Consider the following 17,486-nt stretch of genomic DNA (forward strand, 5'->3'; position numbering starts at 1 on the left):
ACCGCACATAGTTTGCTTAGTTTCAAAAAGTCTCACACAAAAACGACTCTTGTCGGGATCAGAACGACATTTCTCGGCTAAATGCAGAGATTGTAATAACCTATGCGTTAATGAAATGTCAGGTCTTAGTGGGCGTGTGATTGTGTGATTGTGTGATTGTGCACAATAGCGTTACACTTGAGAGCTAGGACAGCGGTAATTGGCACAGATGCTAGACAAAGAACCGGCGCTTGTTGTTATTTAGAAATACAATCAGTGGGAATGTGTGTGTGTGTGTGTGTCTATGTGTGTATGTGTGTGTGTGTGTGTGTGTGTGTGTGTAGGTATACTCTGTGTGTTACAGCGACTGTGTGTGTGTGGGGGGGTGTTTGTTTGTGTACACTATAGGTAGTGAAGAAAATGTAGGCTGGATATGGTGATACTCGCAGCATGCTGCTGACAGACATCCTGCGTGGCAGCAGATGGATTGTTGTGTCATTGAGCCAGACAGTGAATCATCATTGAGTGCTCTTCAGTCAACCTGACCTCACATGTCCATAGAATATATATATATATATACAGTCACTCCTCCACAGAATAATGATTTTGAAGCGAGCAGCCGGAGCAACAGAGCCGTTTCTTATAAGTGATGATAACTTCTCTGGGGAGCGATGAGTACATGAAGGAGGACACAAGTTGTGCATGGGAAAGGGAGAGAAGACGAGAGCGATAGCTAATAAATTCACTGTGTGCGTAAAGGGGGATGGCTCAGGCTTTTGTATGAGAGACAGAGGGCGGGGGAGAGATAGAGAGAGGGAGAGATAGAGAGAGGGAGAGAGAGAGAGAGAGAGAGAGAGAGAGAGGGAGAGAGAGAGGCAGGGGACTCGGAGATGTCAGGAACATGGTGAGTGGAGTTAGACTGACTAAAGAGGCGCCGAGGCTTCGCTGTGATACTGGAGTGGTGCTGAGAGGGATGCACAACGAAAAAACCTGAACGCTCCTGACTCAAGACTGAGAGAGGAGCTTCGGGGAGCCACGACACTTCCACGCTCTTTTCAGCTGAAGTCAGTAGTTTCAGCTTGACAACATATAGAAGTCAGCAGCGAGCCCAGGGAGAGGCGGCGTGGTTTCCTTTCAGGTCCTCCTTGAGGGAATGTTGACGAGCTGCTGGAAACCGCTGTGTGAGAGTCTGCAGCGTTCTCCTACTCGAGTACAAGATGCCTGTGATGAAGGGCCTCCTCGCTCCTCAAAACACCTTCCTGGACACCATCGCAAAGCACTTTGATGGCACTCGTAAGTACATTTTGTAGAAAAGATCTCACTAATACTCTACAGTTGTCCCTGCAACACCTGATGTAAGTATGAGTGACTTTATGAGTGCACCTATGGGCATTTTTTTAAAGCTTTTCAGTTGAATTGTTATTTGTGGGAGACGCAAGACTTTCAGTGCTTTTGTTGTGTACATCTTTGTTGTCTGGGCGTACTGTATCACCATTATTCACGTCGATACTGCAGTCAATGTGTTCTAAACTTTTTATTCTCATGATGAAATTAAAATTGTGATGCCAGCGAATAGATTCCTCTCAGTTTTGACGTTCCAACTCTACCAGTTAGGCTTTTAGGAGTTTAGCCTTCGGCGTTTTTGTAACCTAGTTTAGGATCGGGACTGGCACTGAAAAACGCTGCTGTCGACAAATGTGTCCAACGGTAGTGAGATCCAATTATGAGTTTGTAAGTGGCGACAGTAAAGCAGGGCAGGAAATGGAGACGGACAGCGCCGTCTAGAACGATGTATTGGAGCTGAAGAGCCACTTGTTGAGCCACGAAACGGCTAATTAGGATGTTTCATAATCCACACATTTTTCAGGAAGGACTTTTCTTGAAGACAAACAAAGAAATGTGAAATGAATCCTTCAACAGCATTATTAAAGGCCGGAGAGCTTTTGCCTGTCATCATGTGAAACCACCAAACAAATAGTATTCTTTTAATGTCTTCAAGTTCTCAGATGGTTGAACTTATTTATCACGTTATTATTGAGCAGCAATAAAAAAAAAAATACACTAAATGCTAATACTGAAAACTGAAAAACATGAAATACTTCCACAAGACATTTTAGAACTGAGGACGCAAAACTCTCAAAACAATGTACTCACATTTTTTTCTTTTCTTATTTTCTTTTTTAAATAGTTTTTACAGTTATTGTGTCAAAAATATTCAAGATGATGCATGAACAACTTGACTTGACTGGAGTTTTAATACCTGCACATTGCTCTTGTGTTGCCACTCAGACAGCAATGTTAGTTTCCTATGCAGAAAAAATTCAAATCACAAATTCAGTGCAACGGCACTATCTCTGTCACACACTCAACAGAAACGTCCAACCCTTCTTCACATTGTCTCGCCCTGGCTTTCACACATACACACACACACATCCATACACACACTCACACGCACACATAGACCTGCATTCACGCACATTAGCGCTGCAGATATTTTCTCAATACCTCTGTTTCACATGTGCAAAGAGGGCGGATTGACCAAGTAACTGAGTGGGAGGTGAAAGGGCCAACTGACAAAACATGGCCTCAAAGCAGAGCACTATTAAATCTGAAGAACTGCCTTGAATCGGTCTCGGTTCATATGAAAGTCTTTCTGTCTTTCTCTTTTAGAGACAAGGGGCCAACTATTTCAACTCTTATAACTCTAAAGAAACTACTGAAGAAATAATAAAAACATTCACAGTGTGAATGTGAAAGGAGGCTGGCTTCAGGGAAATGGAGGTGCTATTCACTTGGCCCTGATGTTTACAGAGAGATTAATGAAAAGAAATTATGCTGCCGCCAGGAGCCAATTGAATACCATCGGCCTTGCTCGGTCAACCTCTTTAAAAGCAGAAAAAATACTTAATACTTAGCAGTTTACATGGACACTTGTGATAATGTACTTAAGAATATCTGCATCCTAAATTGTTTCACTGATATGTATATAATAGTGCAATACCAGCCATAGAAAGCTGTATCGCTTTTCTTTTTTTTCTTTTTTTTTAAAATCTCTCCTAGTCTCTTCTGCTAATCGCCTTAAGTAGGAGTCATAATGACCTCCTTCTCCTCCTTATAAGTGCCGTCCTGGATAATTAGCAGTGGGAATCCTTGTGTTTGAGTGAATGCACTTCATCTGTAAAGAAGTGAATCAATTCGATGAATGCCAAGTGGAAGTGAAGCTGTAGCAATGAAGTACAATTCATTTTGTATTATAAGGCTTCACAACATGCACTGCTTATCTAAACCAGAGAACAATGTGTAAGTTTCACAGATAAACTATTGTCTGGTGCTGACGGCTATCAGTGCTCTCTTGAACTATGTGAAGTCATAGAAACAGGCTGAGGGAGGAAAGAGAGGAAAGCGGAGAGACGAGACCCGACAACTGGCTGTAAGGGATCCGACCAAGATGCAGCTTTGCTCGGGAAGATTACAGTTGAGACAAAAATCTGTTTCAATTGAAAGAGTTTTTATATTGTATTCATTTCATATCTTGGTAATTCCTCACTCGTTCTCATTGTATAAGCACTTCAGCAAATATCCGTTAAACATGTTGCGTGTGAATCAGAAACAGTTTCAGATCGGTTTTTTTTTAGCTCCATCTGTGTTTCAGAGGGCACAGACTCACTAACCCCGACGATGCAAATTGCAGCATTGCCATATGTTTTATTTTTCTCGAGACAGGTTGCTATGGCAACATGAGCTTGGAAAGATCCTAATTTATTTCTTTATTTCTTGTGAGACGTCCACGCACCACTAAATGCACGTCTTTCCCTCTGCAACTAACACTTAGCATCTCCTCAATTCCTTTTTGGTTTTAAAAACAATAAAGCAAATGGATCAGCTGCACATGATAAAGTTATTATCTGTATTTGTTTAGTCTCCTCACTTTAGGGAGCACTGAAAACATGATTCTCTTTAAAAGTGTCTCTGGTGCCCCGCAGGTGGTCAGTGTTGTCTCTGCAGCTATAGCATAACTATAGTGTTTTGCAGCATAGTCCAACAGAGATGTTTGAATTTGAATCATCTTGCATTCATAGAGCAACTGAACAAATACATGAAAGAAGACACCATTCAGTGGACTCACTCCATCTGTTTAAATACTGAAGGGATCTTCAGGGTTATATGCAGACGAGTGTAAGCAGACATGCATTCGTCAATGAATGGTTGCGAGATTTCGCTTTTTTTCTCGTGCAATGAATCTCTCAGTGCAAAACCCATATAATGTATTCCTTCAAATGACTCTGTAGTTTATAAAGAGTGTATTAAATTAGCTCGGCTACTTTATTCACAAACTCTGAATCATTTTCTTAGCAGATAACAGCTTGTCAAGTAGGAGATTACTCATACAACATGCTCCAAAAAGCTCTCTTTTGTCTGTTGTCCATGGACAGAAGACTCGTAAATCACTCAGTGCTTGTACATTCATAGTTCTTATAGTGCATTAACTATGACATCGTGCGTGACCTTCTGAAAACCACCCGTCACAGCTCTCCTACTAGATTAATGTGAAGAAACTCTTTAGTATGGGCCTGTGTTTTATGAGACATACAGCACCTTGTAGAGAGAATTCAGTGATTTGTGCATTTCATTATCCTTTTCTTCAGCTTCACCACCTACTCCCTGCCCGAAAATGACTCTTCAATGTTCCAGCAGTTCCAGCAACAATATATTGTTTTCAAACAAGGCTTTCACTTTCAAGTATCTCTCTGAACCACAGACTGCATTGTCTGAATTGAAAAGCTTGTCTTATCAACCCATATTGCTCAGGCATGAAAGCATCTCACACAGAAATATTCTCTCTCTTGTGATGTACTGTTATGTAATAACTGAATATTTAAGTTTGAGTTTAACTGTGCTTCTCGGCAGAGTTATAAAAGTTTCAAATGTTCAACTTTAGTTTTAGAGAGGTGTTGTCTCAACTTCATAGCCATTTTGGAGGATGACATTTGTGATGCATTAATACATCCAAGCGTCCCAGTTATTTAACCCTCACTCATCGGTATAAATTGATAAAATGATTAAAACAACCAATACAATTCAACAGCACCACAAACTGAAGTTGAACCAACGCACAAAAAAACAGTGTGGGAGTGAATTGCTTCCCCTGAATGAACAAGACACTTGTTCTGGCGTAGATATCATCAGGATGCTGCCGGGGTCGCCTCCTTTGGAGTTTTTCGGGTCACGTCCAACTGGCCGGAGACCTCGGACTCTCCCCAGATCCAGCTGCAGAAATGAGCTAACATCTGGAAAACGTTGAGGGACGTCTGTAGCCTGTTATCTCGCTTCACCTGCTGCCACCGTGACGAGGCCCCAGACAAGCGTCAGAAAATGGATAGATGGATTTTTTTAAAAGATAGTGTGTGTGTGTGCCTGTGTGTGTGTGTGTGTGTGTGTTGGTAAACTACATTGCACAACCAGTAGCTGGATGAAAACACGCTCCACATGCTAATTTGGGTCCAAAGCCTCACTGAGGCACTCGTCCCCCATGGATCCAGCTGGAGCCCTGCATATACAGACTGAATACACACCACTAGCTTACTTCAAAGCCGTCTCTGATATACACTCAAATCTATCAGGGCTCTAAGCTGAAGGCAGACAGGATGACTCAGAAAAAGAAAAAGGTTTTTTTTGCTGGTGCAACAACAAACAGGACAAATCTGGAGCGCAGTATGGAGAGGAAGTTATGAACGAGAATGTTGTGCCGTTAGAAAAGCACAAAACATTGCCTGTTGCTCTGTCGGCCATTTTGTTTTTGTATTCCTCAAGGTCACACAGTAGCTTTACCGCCCGCCTTCATTTCTCCTTGCAGATAGCAACTTCCTACTTGGAAATGCTCAGGGTCGCCATGGCTACCCCATTGTGTACTGCTCTGATGGGTTTTGCGAGCTGACCGGCTTCGCACGGACTGAAGTGATGCAAACAAATTGCACGTGCAGCTTCCTCCACGGGGCCGAGACCAACGAGAGCGTTATCCAGCAGGCAGACAAGGCTCTGGAGGGCCAGCAGGAGTACCAGGGGGAAGTCTGCTTCTATCGCAAGAACGGTGAGGAGCCCTACGCACATGTCCACGCAGAAGTTGGTCTGGCCCACACACATGTTTTAAGATTGTTTTTACACCTGAAACGCATTGGACGTTAAGAATTAGTGATAACGTCCTGAATTCAACCCATCGCCTGGCCTTTTTTTTTTTTTTTTCCGTTGATGTAAATCTATTAATTTAGAGCGGTCTTGCTGTATTGTTGGGTAATCTCAGAGCTGATTACCTTGTTTAATATCCTCAGGAAATCCATTTCGGTGCCTCCTGAATATCGTGCCAATTAAAAACGAGAAAGGTGAGGTGGTGCTGTTCCTCTTGTCCTTTAAAGACGTGAGTGAACCATACGGGAAAAGCCCTCTCGTCAGCCCAGCAGAAGGTGAGGCCCGGCTCTTTGAACTGTCCAATTGTTTTGATTTCAGCGTCAAAATGTCATGCTGTCGCCTTCATTTACACAACGTAAAGCATGTCTGGATTTTGTGTGTCAGAGGCCGCTCACCAGAGAAGGAAAACCAATCGTTCGCACTTCTCCCAAGCTCGAGAGAGGGGGAGGACTCTCCTGCACCACCTGACCAACCTGTTCACCAAGCGGGGCAAGAGAAAACTGACCGATGTGAGAGTAAACCCCTGGATCGTTAAGATCATCACACACACTTTATGAATGCATTGTGAGTCTCAATATTTCATCATTCACTATGAGTGATGTTTGGCTATTAGAATACAAGCGTGTGCTCCCTTTAAACCACCGTGAAACCAACCAAGTCTATTCGAAACGTATTCAAAAGGTTATGGAGATGATGAAGGAGGTGGATGATGATCGTCAGGAGTGTTTTTATGCTAAGCTAATTAGTTTGCTTTCATTGAGCCAAAAGAATTCATTACACATCAGGGTTGAAGGTGGATGCTGCAAGTATAAGACAAGATTTGAAGAAATTGAAGTTAGTTTCTCTCTAACTGTGTCCACTCACAGCACCAGGAGGAAAAGTCTCACACCTTCCATTTTGTTTTTACACACTTCAATTTCCTGTGAGGATGGTTGTTGTTGTTGTTGTTGTTGTTGTTGTTCACATGCCACCTGTCTTTCAGAGTGTGTTTCAGAAGCCGTCTCTGCCCGAGTACAAGGTGGCGGCTGTGAAGAAGTCCCGTTTCATCCTGCTTCACTACAGCATCTCCAAGGCCCTGTGGGACTGGCTGATCCTCCTGGCGACCTTCTACGTGGCGGTCGCCGTGCCGTACGACATCTGCTTCGTCGGCCACGACCCGGGCGGCGACTACCACTCGCTGGTCAGCCGCAGCACCATGGGCAGCGACATCGTGGTGGAGATGCTCTTCATCCTCGGTACGACGTATTCCCGTCTGTGTGTTTGCAGTCAACTCTTTCTCCAGAAAGGAGTCTATATTTAGTCCATGATTAAGTATTTTAAATAGCGTCTTCTGCACTGATTGCTGACCTTTCTGTTGAGGAGAATCACGGAGAGACAACAATGTTCAGTTTGGATTATTAAGAAACAACCGTATTTCTGTGTGCAGCCGCAGCCGTTTCCCTGGCGATGGCGCCTACCTTTCCTCGCCCACGCACGGTGTCTCTGTTGCCCCAGGTTACGCATCATAATTAGATTTCTCTCACTTCGTTCCACTTTTCCACCAAACGAAGTGTGAAAGCACATCTGTCATGAGACTGTGACTTTCAGTCTCTCAACAAGTTTGTCGTGGGACACAATGAGCTCACCTGGTGTCACGTGCCGCTGTTTTGTCTTTGTGAAAGTACATTTATTATTTAATATACGACTTATGAGTATTATGAATCAACCAACTTTTAAATACACTTACATTTCATTTGTCTGTAGTGCTGTTAACTGTCTGTGCGCTTTACTTTAATTTGATAATATATTGGACATTTAAATGCTGCTATTTCTTTTCACACTGTGTTTATTGCTTAAACATATGAATGGTTCTGATTCTTATTCTGAACTTGAGTTATTTTCTATGTACCTTGGCTTCAGTCCCAAACTGCCAATTTTGGCAATCTTGGAGAGCTAAAGGATTTCATGTTTTCTAAGTTTTCTTTCTGTTTTGTGAACCATCTCCATTGCATCTCTCCTTTTCAGATATCATCTTGAATTTCCGCACCACGTACGTGAGTCAGTCAGGTCAGGTGGTGTACGACGCCCGCTCCATCTACCTCCATTACTGCACCACTTGGTTCTTCGTGGATCTGATCGCAGCGCTGCCCTTTGACCTTCTCTATGCTTTCAACATCACCGTGGTGAGATTGCTTCACATTATCTCAAAGTACAATATGCCTCAAGGTTGTAGCCTTCCCTCTCTTTAGGTGCACGAACTCCAGGACAATAACCACCAATGTTTTAGTCGTGTCGTCCCCTCAGAGCGCTGGACTGGAGATGATTATCCCTCAGCATTCAACCACTTCACTGAGCATTGTCGTTTGTCTGCTCGCCTCCGTTTCATCCGGCAGATAAACACTAGTACTTCTCATGCATTAGTCTTACTTTGCTGCAGGCCTCAGCTGACTCACAAAGACATCTCTCTATCGGACTTTAAACTTTTCGGTTTGACGCTGCATTTTATAAAGTTACACTTTTTATCTTGTCAATGTATCTTTATCTTCTATTTTATTTGATTTATATCCTTACAAAAGCCTATTTATGTGTCTTTTTTATGTTCTTTCATATCTTTTTTCATGCCTATCTGTCTTATGTAAAGGTTTTATACAAGTAACCTTGACTCTAAGCACAGCCTGGGTTTTATTAAAAACTTTCCTGCTTATTGTAACATTAAATTCAGAGCGAGCACTTGACAAAAGGGACTACTGAATGAAGGTTAGAAGTGAATAGAGGATGGGTCACAGGTTTTGCTTATAAATACATCTAATGGAACAAAGGTGGACAAAAGAAACATGTAGAAATAGGTATTAGTGGGAATAATTGCCACCTTTTAAGTAGATGTTCTATTTGTGTTGATGGTAAATGTAGTCCACTTTGGAAATAAAGCATCCTGTGTGTGCTATGCTGACCTGCTGTGCCCATGAACCAGGACGCAATAATGACTAAACTGCCCCCGATGACATTAGAGGGTCTCTGCCAGCGACTGGATATCCTTCCCACTGCTGCTGCAGCGTCGAGCAGCCTCCCTGTCCTCTGCACACATATTTAAAAATGCCAGTTTTGCAGTCGGAAATGTAATACAGTTTGAATGACAAGCGAAGAGAACAAGGAAGTGTTCTCTCGTGGGACTTCTGGTCGTAAAAAATCCAAGATAGGGAAGGCCAAAATGCCAAAAATGTGCGGCTTTAAAATTGCTGTCCGCAAACCAAAAAGGTGATGTCATGGTGTCTTCACACACTTTGTGTAGACAGTCTATGTTGCCAAAGCTGATGTAGCACTGTGTAGACGTCACTGTGACTGGAAGCAGAAAGAACAGCAGATTTTGCAACCTACGCCCCAGAAGCAAGAACCGCACGCCTTTTCCCCAACTCTGATTCAAAGAAGTGATACAACAAAAGAAACGGATACAAAATGATCCAGCGTGTATGTTTTGCTCCTCTCTCTTCCCTCAGACCTCGCTGGTGCACTTGTTGAAGACCGTTCGTCTGCTGCGTCTGCTGCGCCTGTTACAGAAACTGGATCGCTACTCGCAGTACAGCGCTGTGGTCCTGACCCTGCTCATGTCTGTGTTTGCTCTGCTGGCTCACTGGATGGCTTGTGTCTGGTACGTCATCGGACGCAAGGAGATAGAAAGCATTGACCCCGTTACCTGGGACATAGGTGAGCACGTTGTGGGTGTGTGACGCCACTAAATCCAGAGTATCATGTTCTTCCTTGCTCATTAAGCTCTGCTCAGCACATCTCCAGCCATGCCTGAATGTCCGAACGCCTCAGCATCATTTCAACCTCTTGTCTCCTCTCAGCACGGAGGAAGTTCATGTCACAGACTAATTCCATTATATCACTGGTAGTGTGTTATATCATTGTATTATATCACCCATTGTATCACCTATCACAGGAGAAAGGGTCCTCCATTGACGCAGATCACATTAATCTTACACAACCATCATCTGACCTCTTCCACCAGGCTGGCTTCAGGAGCTGGGAAAGCGTCTGGAGACCCCCTACATCAACCGCACCATGGGGGGCCCCTCCATCCCCAGCGCCTACATCGCCTCTCTCTACTTCACCCTCAGTAGCCTCACCAGCGTCGGTTTTGGCAACGTGTGTGCCAACACAGATGCCGAGAAAATCTTCTCCATCTGCATTATGCTCATGGGCGGTGAGTTTTCTTGTGATCACAGAACAGAAAATAATTATGAATGAATGCTGTGAGAATAAGACACCGTTGCATACCTCCCCCGCCTGCAGCCCTGATGCACGCAGTGGTCTTCGGCAACGTGACAGCCATCATCCAGCGCATGTACTCGCGGCGCTCTCTCTACCACACCCGAATGAAGGATCTCAAGGACTTCATCCGTGTGCATCGGCTGCCTCAGCTGCTGAAGCAGAGGATGCTGGAGTACTTTCAGGCCACCTGGTCTGTTAACAATGGCATCAACGCCAATGAGGTGGGTGAAGAACCACAAGTAAGCAACCATTTGCCTGTGAAACCTTTAAACATTAAAACCCCTAATAAGATGAAAGTTACTGTGAGGAACTGTTATGAAACAGTCTCATACTACTGGTGCATGGATATGATGTACATAAGTAAACGAGACCGTCAGCGAGAGGATCGGCTTTTTCTATTAAGTCATGCTTAATGCTTGTCAACGGTGCCTCCGGGTGAAATCAGTCGAAATCGTGCAAGTTCAACAGATATTCCCTCAGTGCAGACAGACACAGATCTGTCTTCCTTGTCGCTACCTCCACTACTGTTTTTGTCCACAAGGGCCGCCAAAATCAACACGAAATAAGAGTTCCTTGTAGTAGCTTTAAAGTGCGTGAACTGAACAGTACGTGAGGTGTTGAATGTGTGGGCTGCATGCCTTCTTCATGAAGAAAAATGACATTTTGTGTGGGTGTTAGATTGTAGATTCAGAAAACGTCATCCTTAAATTGTGGGTCACCCTCAAATTCTCTGGTGTCTCATTCCATTTTGTTTGTATATTTTTTGAAAAGTAACAAAAATCAAACAGGGAAAGTGATGATGGGCGCTTGATTTCGTGAAAACTGAACAAATGCTGATTCTGGTTCAGTACTTGGTCCCATAATGCTCGTGAAATACAACTTCAGTAACGATGCCAGAACCGATCGAGGAGAAGCTCCTTGTAATTATAGAGTCGTGGTTGAAACAGAGAGACTACTCATTAACACCCTCACAGCCGCCATCTGTACATAATTAATTCGCTGTTGAAGGTAACAGACAGAGCCACTGAGAACATGCTGGCTTTAACGCTCCGTGTCTGTTTTTACTGAGCAGCTTGGCACATCATGTGAGTGCATCAACCTTTCAAACCACAATCCGTTTTTCTGTTTTGGGGGGGGCCGACCATTGAGCAGGAGTATTACAATCATTGATGCAGTTTCTAGTACATCTTTTCCAGAACGTCCACTTTACGGGTCCAGAGAGAGCCTCCTGAAACAGCAACATGAGTATCCCACTGCAGTCGCATGCTTTTTACAGTGGCTCCGGTTTGCTTCTTAAAACCTCTTGATTATATCTTAAGTGTTCAGCTTGCTTAATGCAAAAAACGACCACAGCTGACCTTGAGATTCAATCATACAGTTGATGTGTGGACTAAAGGACTAAAACTACGAGCTAAAAGCGACTAAAGTCAGCATAAAGCTGCAGAGCTAGGTGCTCATTCATGCACCTTGTCTACAACACATGTCTTCCATTCATGTTTTCCGTTGTATTAGGCTTAAACTATACATTTTCCAATTTACAGACAACTGCAAAGAAAGTGTGATAGGCTATGTGTGCTGTTTAATACAGAATACTTGCACAGATCCAGTGATACTGAGGATCCTATAGCTGCTGCTGTGTTAAAGCTCCACGGGCAACGAAGGTGCGGCTTTTCCAAGGCCTTACCCGACTACCCCAGGCGACACAAAACTCAGCTATTGCCCCATCCGACCAACACAAAGTCAAACTTGTTTGTTAGTTTTTTTCTCCCCCTGTAAATGTTATTTCCTCTCCCCTCGTGGGCCCTGTACCGTCGTCGTGCTACTGTGATGGTTGTTATCTTGCTGACGTGCTGCTTTCGCTATCCTGGCCAGTGTAGACAAGCAGTTAGTGTGTTTAAATCAGCTAGTGACACATTTAATGGACTCATTCGATTCAGTGTTATAATAAAGGTTTCCCAAAGTAGAACTACAGAGCCTTACACTGTTTGAAAAAACAATTAAATAAAACACATTTTAAAATGTACTACGCAGTTTGTTGCTTTTACGAGTGTGCAAAGTGCAGATTTATTCTTTTTATGAATGTCTGTGATAGATTTGTGTAAAAGCCAGCAATGTATGAAAGCACATTAATAAAAACAGAAGAGATGACGACATGTTGTAAGTCCTGAAGAAATGTAGTAAATGCATCCCAGAAATGTCCTGTCCCCTTTCTTAGCTGCTGCATGACTTCCCAGATGAACTGCGAGCTGACATCGCCATGCATCTGAACAAAGACATCCTGCAGCTGCCTGTGTTCGAGCAAGCCAGCAGAGGGTGTCTGCGTTCCCTCTCGCTGCACATCAAGACCTCTTTCTGTGCTCCTGGGGAATACCTCATACGCCACGGAGATGCACTACAAGCCAACTACTTTGTCTGCTCGGGCTCCCTGGAGGTTCTGAAAGATGGCATGGTCCTGGCCATCCTGGGTCAGTGTGCACCAAGTGTCCAACAAGTGTCTCATTTCCTCTGCACCTTTCAGATTGTTTCAATTGACAATCCATTTGGACAGGCAAAGGTGACCTTATTGGGGCGGATCTCCCGGAACGGGACCAGGTGATAAAGACCAATGCAGACGTGAAGGCGCTGACCTACTGCGACTTGCAGTACATCAGTGTTCGAGCTTTGCGGGAGGTCCTCGGGCTGTACCCGGAGTACGGCAGCCGGTTCAGCTCTGACATCCATCACAACCTCACCTACAACCTGAGAGAGGGCAGTGAATCTGGTGTAAGGCCTTTGCTATCACATTTAAAGAGTAGAAAATGCAGAGACAGACATAAACTCCAGTGTACCAGTGTTTTATGTCCCTGCTCCTGCTCATTAACCACAACTTGCATACTTTGCCACTGAATATAAAATGCGTGTGTAATACCTTGGTAATTTTGATTTGCATATCTCCAGGGAGTAACGAAGTGTCCATGGTCTTCCAGGCGGCCTCAGGTATGTGTGCCTCGCTGAGGTAATTACTTCAGCCTTCATCTGCTTGTTACATCTGGCAATCCGTTACAGATACATACGCACAACCTGTGTTGATGATGTGTACATCATACATGAATGTGCTTTACTGAAAACTTGAAACTGTTGTTTTAAATGTGGTAAAAAAAATAAAATAAAATAAAATAGCACAGTAACTGGCTGAATGTATAGACATAGCTAGGATAAAGATGGATGCTGTTCAGTAGAGTGATGGAAACGGCTCATGGAATACATGAGATCAATTAATCAAGATGTTAAGCTTTAAGTTACAATTAAGTGGACAAATTAAGGATTCTGCAAGAGGGGCGTCAAATACACCGTATGACACTGTAAGAATAAATAAGACAACAGGTTTAAATTAATAAGAGGCAAAGAAGGCTTTGCTACATTAGTTTATGCGTACACAACGTGTTATTTGCCTCCAAAAGACAGAAACTTAATCTTGTATGCTGACAAAAAGTACATTAAAGGTCACTGACAATGCAAGGCTGTATCTGTTTTATACATTGGGTTTCTAGTCTCTTGCAGAGGAGAAGGCTGTGCTTTTACATTTTGATTTTGCACTCTGTCCATGCAAATATGTGTTATTTTATTTGGCCTCATGGTGGAATTTATTACAATTAATTGGATGCTACTGTTAAATCCTTGTACACTGATATTATGGGTATATTGTTAAAGCAAACAAACAAACACAATATGTAAGACATGCAGCTTCAACTCATGACCACAAATGAGAGAAAACGTCTAATTCCCATCCATCGTCTCCTCAGGGTCGTGCTGCTATGGACCATAAACTATCTTATATTGTGGAGGCAGATGAAGATGCCGCGCGTGGAGAAGACATGAGACACTCCCAGCAGAGGAGAGTGCCTCTGTTACAAGGAATCGGCAACCCTGTTCACCAGCCCTGCCTCAGCACCCTGTTAGGAGACGAGCTCCGCCACATCAACGCGCTCCACATCTGTCGGGCACCTGTTCAGGGCTGTCGAGGCCACGCCCCTCAGACGTTCACCAATCAGGAGCTCTCACCTTCTCCTTTGCCCAGTCTTACCGGTAACCCAGACTTCACCCACCGGCCTGCCAATCTACTCATGCCATCCTTGTCTTGTGTTAGTCCATTGGACCTGAGCCCCAGGTATTCAGTTCATCCGGCTTCACCCAAACATGACTCAGGCATCAGTTTGCATCTGTTTACAGTCATGTAACACTGATTTGTGTCTCTGCTAGGGTCGTGGATGGAATTGAGGACAATGGTCACACGTTTCAATTTAACGTGGAGCAGAGCGAGACGAAGACTAATGTAACAGGTAAAGTCTCTCGGGCTGCACAGTGGACGAAATATGAAATATATGGGATTGGGGCAGCAAAAATATGAAATAAAAACACAAAACCCTTAACTTGACATTATATATGATCAAATAAATATTGAGAAATATCAGATTTTAACTCATTTTATTTGTTATATTCAACATCTATTATCCAACTCATGTAAGCTTCTAATATGATATAAAGTAGTCCTTATAGAGGGTTATCTCAGATAAGCTGTATTGTATTAATTTATTTTTCATCCCTTTTCAGACCGGTTCCAGGTGAGTGCGAACCTGCTTCTGGAGACAGAGGAAGTGAGACAGAACATCAGCAAACTGAACAAGGAGGTATGGGACAATATGAGACCCAACGCATTAGTATGAAAATGGGAAATTCAACTGATTGGTTTACAAAATAGTGTTATAGGTATACTATATGATGTTTGAATTCCTATAAATAAATGTACTCATACATTTTTGTCGCTTTGGAGTTACATAAAATGCTTAATAGAAAAATAACACGGCCAACTTTGATTGTTTTGTCTCAGGTGAGCAACTTGAACCAAGAATTATCCAACCTGGCCAAGGAGCTCCATGACATAATGCATTTCCTACAATCTCATATGGCCATGCTCCATACCTCTTCCGTCCCCTCCTATGGCATAAACATGGTTCCCAGTCCCAGTGTGTCTACTTCCAGCAACTGGCAGCCCAATGTCCCTTTAAATATTGCCACGGGTCTGCACCTCCATCATGAAGCAATTAGCCATCCAGCCAGAAATGTGTGGGGCTGCAGTGGGATGCCCAACCAGGGCAGAAGTCCCACCTTGCAGCACTCCTTAAGCCCTGCGTCGTCCTGTTTACACCTGTGCTGCTCTGAGCGAGAAGGGGCCGCAGCCCAGAGGTTACAGAGCCAGTGTGGCCCCTTTGAAACCTCGAGAACAACTCCAAACTCTCCCTACATGACCCACTCGCATGCCCGGGGAGGGGCATCCCTCCTGAACCTCGGTTCTGCCTTCAGCAGCTTCCGAGGGATTTATCAAGGCCCACATGTGCCGTACAATGCCTCTGTTCCCACCATGAGCAACTCTCACCCTCTGTGTTCCCCGGTAAATTCTGGCTGCTCTCATCCATCTCTGAGTGTTCAAACCAACTCTGATCTCACACATAATCAGACAAGCTCCCAGACACCCATCCATTCCTCCATCCCCTACTCTGGCCAGCCGCAGTATCGCACAACCTTTAACCCACTCGCCCCTCCAGTAGTCCACACTTCAACATGCATGGGACACAACCAGAGCCAACAGGGCTCTATCAATGCCTCCAGGCCAAATGACCCTGTAGGATCCAGCCCAAGGCACACACGGGACGGTGCGTGTTCGCTGCTGAGCCAGGTGACAGATAGAGACTGTAGAGCTTCTCTGTATCAAGAGAGGACAGAAAGTCTTGAATCTCAGGATACAAGCAGCAGTACTCCAATTGCAGAAGTTCAATCACCTCGCTTTGATGTGGAAGGAATGCAAAACCCACACTGAAGACTTCGGTGTCTTGTTGTGAAATGATAAGGGATAATGCACAGCGAGCCGGTCATTATTGTGAATTAAACCGTGACAGGCCGAGCAGGTCAATCAAATCACCCGCTCACTGTATATTAACCTGCTCATTACACAGATATTAGAGAAATCCATAAATTGAAACAACATATTGATTTAAAAGAAATAACAGACCATATAGTCCAGTAACTTATCAATAAGAATCAAGTAGGCTATTCAACAAAGCTGTTTAATAATGTTTTATGATGATGACCTAATTGTACCTTCACAGGTCAGTCGCTGAAGGAAGTAACACATTGGTGATGGGGCCTATGGCCCATGGAAGTATTGCAATTTTTATATATTTGCAGTTTAATTTGCATTAAAAACGTGTCTGTGGGGACATTCCTTGGAAAAGAATCTGTTTTGCAGTTTTTCTCCACACCCGCTGAAAAATGCACTCAAGTGGCAGGCTGTGGATTTACACAAGCTGTTTAGTTTAACAGCTGATTAAATATAGCGTTATTTAGCTATAACTTTGTGATTCTGTTTAAGGCAGCAGAGAAGGCTTAGCAGGCTCTTCAACCCGCAACTGCTCAATTCTGAAAACTTGAAGCTCATCACAAAAACTCCAAACTCTAAGCACAATGTCATAGTTTTCATTCATTTAAATCACCTTTAATCAACTTTAAAGACTTCCATTGATTAATGTTCCCTGTCCAAATGCCCAAAACAGCTGCTGAAACTTCACTGCCACAACAGAATAAAGCATTTTTAAAATTATTTTGTATTCCTGTTTTATATATGACAAAACATGCATCACTCTCTTTCCCTCTCTGGCATTCAACACAAGATTATTTGGATATTTATAAAAGCAAGCTATCATGTACACTAAAAAGCATTAGTACAAGTGAGGTTTTCTGCATACATTTTCACTGCCCATCACAAATACCAATTCAGTGTACCTTGTTATGAGTACGGGGGTGCAGCGCCACTGTGTGGTGACGGCTGGTTACTACAAAAGGAAGACGTTTCATCCCGCACAGCAATACTCATCAAGTTGTTCACCTTGAAACTTAAATAAAAGTCTTACATACAGAAAAGAGTACAACTGCACAGTTGATAGATACAAATCAAACTATTTTATATTACATATTTGTATTAGAGAGTTATTTTGATTATATGTTTTCTATATTTTTTATTTCCACCTTCAAAAACACTC

General features: G+C 43.3%; 1 protein-coding gene across 1 annotated transcript; it reads left to right on the top strand.

The window, feature by feature from the left end:
* The first annotated feature begins 1,008 nt into the window (after positions 1–1,008).
* Positions 1,009–17,013, top strand: kcnh4a (potassium voltage-gated channel, subfamily H (eag-related), member 4a). Its single transcript, XM_068578236.1, has 16 exons — positions 1,009–1,272; positions 5,834–6,067; positions 6,306–6,437; positions 6,547–6,671; positions 7,145–7,397; positions 8,167–8,324; positions 9,636–9,843; positions 10,151–10,345; positions 10,435–10,634; positions 12,629–12,878; positions 12,962–13,176; positions 13,351–13,389; positions 14,196–14,560; positions 14,653–14,732; positions 15,004–15,080; positions 15,281–17,013. The coding sequence occupies exons 1-16, from the start codon at positions 1,197–1,199 to the stop codon at positions 16,265–16,267; spliced, it is 3,594 nt and encodes a 1,197-aa protein (XP_068434337.1). The 5' UTR covers positions 1,009–1,196; the 3' UTR covers positions 16,268–17,013.
* Positions 17,014–17,486: the final 473 nt, after the last annotated feature.

The sequence above is a fragment of the Clinocottus analis genome, unplaced genomic scaffold (genome assembly GCF_023055335.1).
Source record: "Clinocottus analis isolate CAN_PGR_092001 unplaced genomic scaffold, fCliAna1.0.p SCAF_16, whole genome shotgun sequence".
Classification (NCBI taxonomy): Eukaryota; Metazoa; Chordata; class Actinopteri; order Perciformes; family Cottidae; genus Clinocottus; species Clinocottus analis.

Bases quoted from the DNA above. Each gene is read 5' to 3' on its own strand.
- kcnh4a (XM_068578236.1), top strand. From the start codon at position 1,197: ATGCCTGTGATGAAGGGCCTCCTCGCTCCTCAAAACACCTTCCTGGAC. The intron at 10,635-12,628 runs GTGGGTGAAGAA...CCCCTTTCTTAG, and splicing joins ATGGCATCAACGCCAATGAG to CTGCTGCATGACTTCCCAGA. The intron at 13,390-14,195 runs GTATGTGTGCCT...TCGTCTCCTCAG, and splicing joins GGTCTTCCAGGCGGCCTCAG to GGTCGTGCTGCTATGGACCA.